The sequence below is a fragment of the Theobroma umbraticum genome, unplaced genomic scaffold (assembly GCF_002168275.2).
Source record: "Theobroma umbraticum cultivar Fairchild unplaced genomic scaffold, ASM216827v3 scaffold_147.0, whole genome shotgun sequence".
Lineage (NCBI taxonomy): Eukaryota > Viridiplantae > Streptophyta > Magnoliopsida > Malvales > Malvaceae > Theobroma > Theobroma umbraticum.
This window is the reverse complement of record NW_018397259.1, coordinates 1,263,957-1,267,698: the sequence shown is the minus strand read 5'-3', so window position 1 is coordinate 1,267,698 and position 3,742 is coordinate 1,263,957. Positions and strand designations below refer to the sequence as shown.

General features: G+C 32.5%; 1 protein-coding gene across 2 annotated transcripts in view; it reads left to right on the top strand.

Annotated features, from left to right (window-relative positions):
- Positions 1-3,742, top strand: part of EMB2820 (Cytidine/deoxycytidylate deaminase family protein) — a 54,088-nt gene that overhangs the window by 49,365 nt on the left and 981 nt on the right. For both annotated transcript variants that reach the window (XM_021426745.2, XM_021426744.2), the window contains 4 exons: positions 1-15; positions 921-1,020; positions 2,338-2,796; positions 3,450-3,559. The exon at positions 1-15 is cut by the window's left edge and continues 68 nt beyond it. In XM_021426745.2, the coding sequence (XP_021282420.1) occupies positions 1-15; positions 921-1,020; positions 2,338-2,796; positions 3,450-3,559 (684 nt within the window). The remainder of the gene's footprint in view (positions 16-920; positions 1,021-2,337; positions 2,797-3,449; positions 3,560-3,742) is intronic.

Here is a 3,742-nt window from a genome sequence, read left to right as displayed (position 1 = left end):
TCATCCACTAACCTAGTAAGCCCTACACCATGGATCTTCTCTTCTTTTAAGTAAAACCAGGTAGCCATTGTTCATTAAATGTATAAAATATTGATACGAAGCTAGAAACTTATGTAACTGATAGCCATTTTTGAGAAGGGTATGAAGAGGTGCACAAGTTTCACTTTAAATATTTTAATGATACTATTCATGTTCCCTTTTGGTTTACTTTTATTCATTTTTGTGCAAGTTAAAGGAGTAGAGTTTTTTGGTTCAAGGTTTTTAAGTTTGAGTTAGGTGATGTGTTTGTCTCTTGGAAGTTGGCACAGTCTAAACAAATTCTTTAACGCTTGGGTTAGCCACTAATTAACTCCAATAGTAGGAGTAATAACTTCTTAAATTTTAATCAGAAGCTCTAAAATGATGTTCAATATGGAAACAAAATTAGCAGTTTTTATTTAGGGGAACTCTCTGTAAGATATAAATGCTATGATTTCAGACGCATTAAGTACTCAAAATATGCTCTTACTTTTGATAGTGTGAAAGTAATAGCCTAAAGTGTATTTTTGTTCTATTTTCTTATTTTCTTTCTTTGCATACAATAACAAATGAAATAGAGTAGGAAATAGTTCTTATTTATTTATTCAAACACTAGGATCTGATAGCAATTATTATTACCATGTAAGGATTCACTTTGGTTGCACAGGAAGCATTTTGATCAGCACATTGTGTATTGCTATACGTGGGAGGGATTTCAGAATAGGAAATGGTGTTTGGATTGTGAATGTCTAACTCATGATTTTATGTGGAGCTAAAATTATTTTGTCTGTCATTTAACTTATTTTTATATCTATCACAAGCTGTAATCCTTTATATTCTAAAGACTATAATATGCTTCCTGATATGTTTGTTTTGCAATCTCTCTTCTTTTCCATTTGCAGCAATATTGATGGCATTACTGGGTTTAGTGAAGAGGATACTAAATCAGTTTTCAGCTTTATGAAGTCTGCTGTAGAGTTGGCAAAATCTGGAGATAGTTTGGTAATTATTTTAATTGTTTTTCAATGCACTGATTTTATCTTTGCTTAAGGATATTTATCCGATAGGCTGGATTGCATGAACTACAGTCCGTTTATAATACCAAAGAGCCTTTACATTGTAAGAAGAAGCTTCTATAAATATTGGTTTATAGTGATTTCTATCAGGACCCCATGATTGCTTCCTGGAAGTTGACTTAGAGAGGACATAGGGTGCTTGATATAGAACAATGAAAACACTGAAGCAGTAATTTGAATTCTCTGCTAAAATCCTCTAATGTCAAATATTTTAAATCTCAATATCTCAATAAATCATATATCCTAGCTTCCTACAAACAAAACTAACTTGGTATTTATAACTAAAACCTAGTAAATGTAAAATACCAAATTTAAGCCTAAAACCCTAATATTTGAAAAATAAAGAAAATACTAATCAGCATAAATAATCTAAACAGTCAAAATATATGTCAAAATTACAATTAGACCCATAAAATATAAAATAAAGTCCTAGATAACTTAACCCCTCAGTTAGCATATTTTTATCCTTCATCTGTGCTAAGGCTTGAATGTAAGATCTGTAGGCAAACCCATCCTACCCTTACCAACATTGGCTAAGAAATGAAACTTCACATTATAGAGATTACTAGTGAGGCTAGACTAATCTTCATAATTATTTATGTTGCAGAAGGATCTAGGAAAAACAAGACCAAGTGTCAAAGAAATACAGAATTTTTCAGTTTTTGACTGATTTAGGATTTTATAGAGGCTAAAATAGTTATACTAGTTTTTTGTTTAATGTGACTACTTTAGGACTTTTAAGGCTTTCTTAAGTTTTGTGGCTTTTTTGCATTGCTTTTGATGAACTTCTTTGTGTAGATGTGCTGTTCGGCTAAGGCCTAAGAGTTCAGTAGAAAAGAGATTCAATGCACATGGCTATTAATGTTGAATTGTGTTTAGCTTCTCATGAAATTACCTTAGGACTGCTTTCTAGAACTGTTTTTTACTCCTGTTCTGTCACTTAAACAAATTTATCTTTTTTCAAAATTTTTACTCTGTAATTCAAAATTTTCAGTGATCTAAATTAACAGATGCTACAAAATAACATATGCATATGAGCTTTCTGTAAACTCTAATATGAATTGGATATTTATGGCCTGTGTAAGAGAACCAAACCTGAATAAATAAGGTTACGAAGATCGCAGTCGTATTCTGTAAATTTTTATTTAAGTATGCCATAAATGTTTTTCTGGTGGTGTTTCATCTCTTGGTTTCTATTGTTTGTGGATATTATGTTCTCATCTAAAGCTGCATTTTTCTGCAGGTTGTCAATGCTGCTGTAATAGTAGATCCATCAGCTGGGCTGATAATTGCAAGTGCATGTGATGAAGTCTGTTCTTGGCATATGCAAACAAACAAAGCGAAAACTGAAACCTGTTGCTTCAAACAGTTACAAACATTCACTTCTCATGCTGATGCTAATAGGATAGTACAAGATATAACTATGCTTTCAAATGGTTCATCTAATAATCCCCAACAATGTTACACTGCTGTTTCTTGTTTAAACCCTTGGCAGTGGGCTCAGCAACCATTTCGTACAAGTCATTGTTATTGGCACCCATTACGACATGCTGCTATTGTCGCTGTTGAAGCTTCTGCTGCCAGGGACAGACATTTGTTCCCTGGTTCTGGCCACAATGAAAAGTTGTATGAAGTTGATTGCACTCATTCTTCGTCCTCAATTTCTACAACAAAGAGACAAAAGATCGTCAACCGTGCAAATGTGAGTTAACATTCTTCTGCTAGTATTCAATATTCTTCTCGATGGTGCATTTAAACAGAGGTTAAGCATGTCCTCCAATGCTGCTTTAAAAATCTACGGGAGGGCATCTGTTTGTCTGCACACCAAATTTATCCTGTAATGGTTTTTCCAGCTTTCTTTTAGAATTAAAAGAATGTTTGTTGACCCAGTTGATTACAATATGTTTGCCAACCAAGAAGAAAATGTAACTTGCTTAGCTGTATGTTTAATTGCAGTTTACTTTAGGCTTTAATTAAAGTTATACAAATGGCTTTTTTCAAACTAATAACATTCTCCTGATCATTGAAAGCAAATTTGTCAAACATATTTTAAGTAGGTTAAATTTGTCCATTTTTTGAAAAGTTGATGGTGTGATTAGTTTTTTGTAAGAAAATTGTATGTGAAATATATATCTCTACAGAATGAGACAGATCCAAAATCAACTTTGAGGACTCAAAAAAAATTCTAGATGATGTACTAAATGATATGCAAAGCATCTTTTTAAAATCATATAAAATATGTGGCAGTTTGGTAACTACTGAAGCAACAGTGTATATGTTGAACAAGTATGTGAAGTTTCCTAGAGACTTGTTTGGTTTGAGTTATATCAGTCATGTCTAATGTTCTTATTTTAGGTCAACAATGGTGGGGAACATAATGCTTATATTGAAGGTTCACACTCCTTAGCCAGGCCATATTTGTGTACTGGCTATGACATCTATCTTGTCTGGGAACCATGTACAATGTAAGTTAAACTAAACTTATCTCTCTTCCTGCTTACATTTTACTTAATTTTTGTAGATTGTATAAACTGAATGTAGCTAATTTAATCTAATTTGATATTAAGATTTGTAATATTTGATCTTAAACTTCAAAGGCTTTTCAACTTCTACTGGGATGAGATGTTCTTGTGATTGCTTGCTTGTGT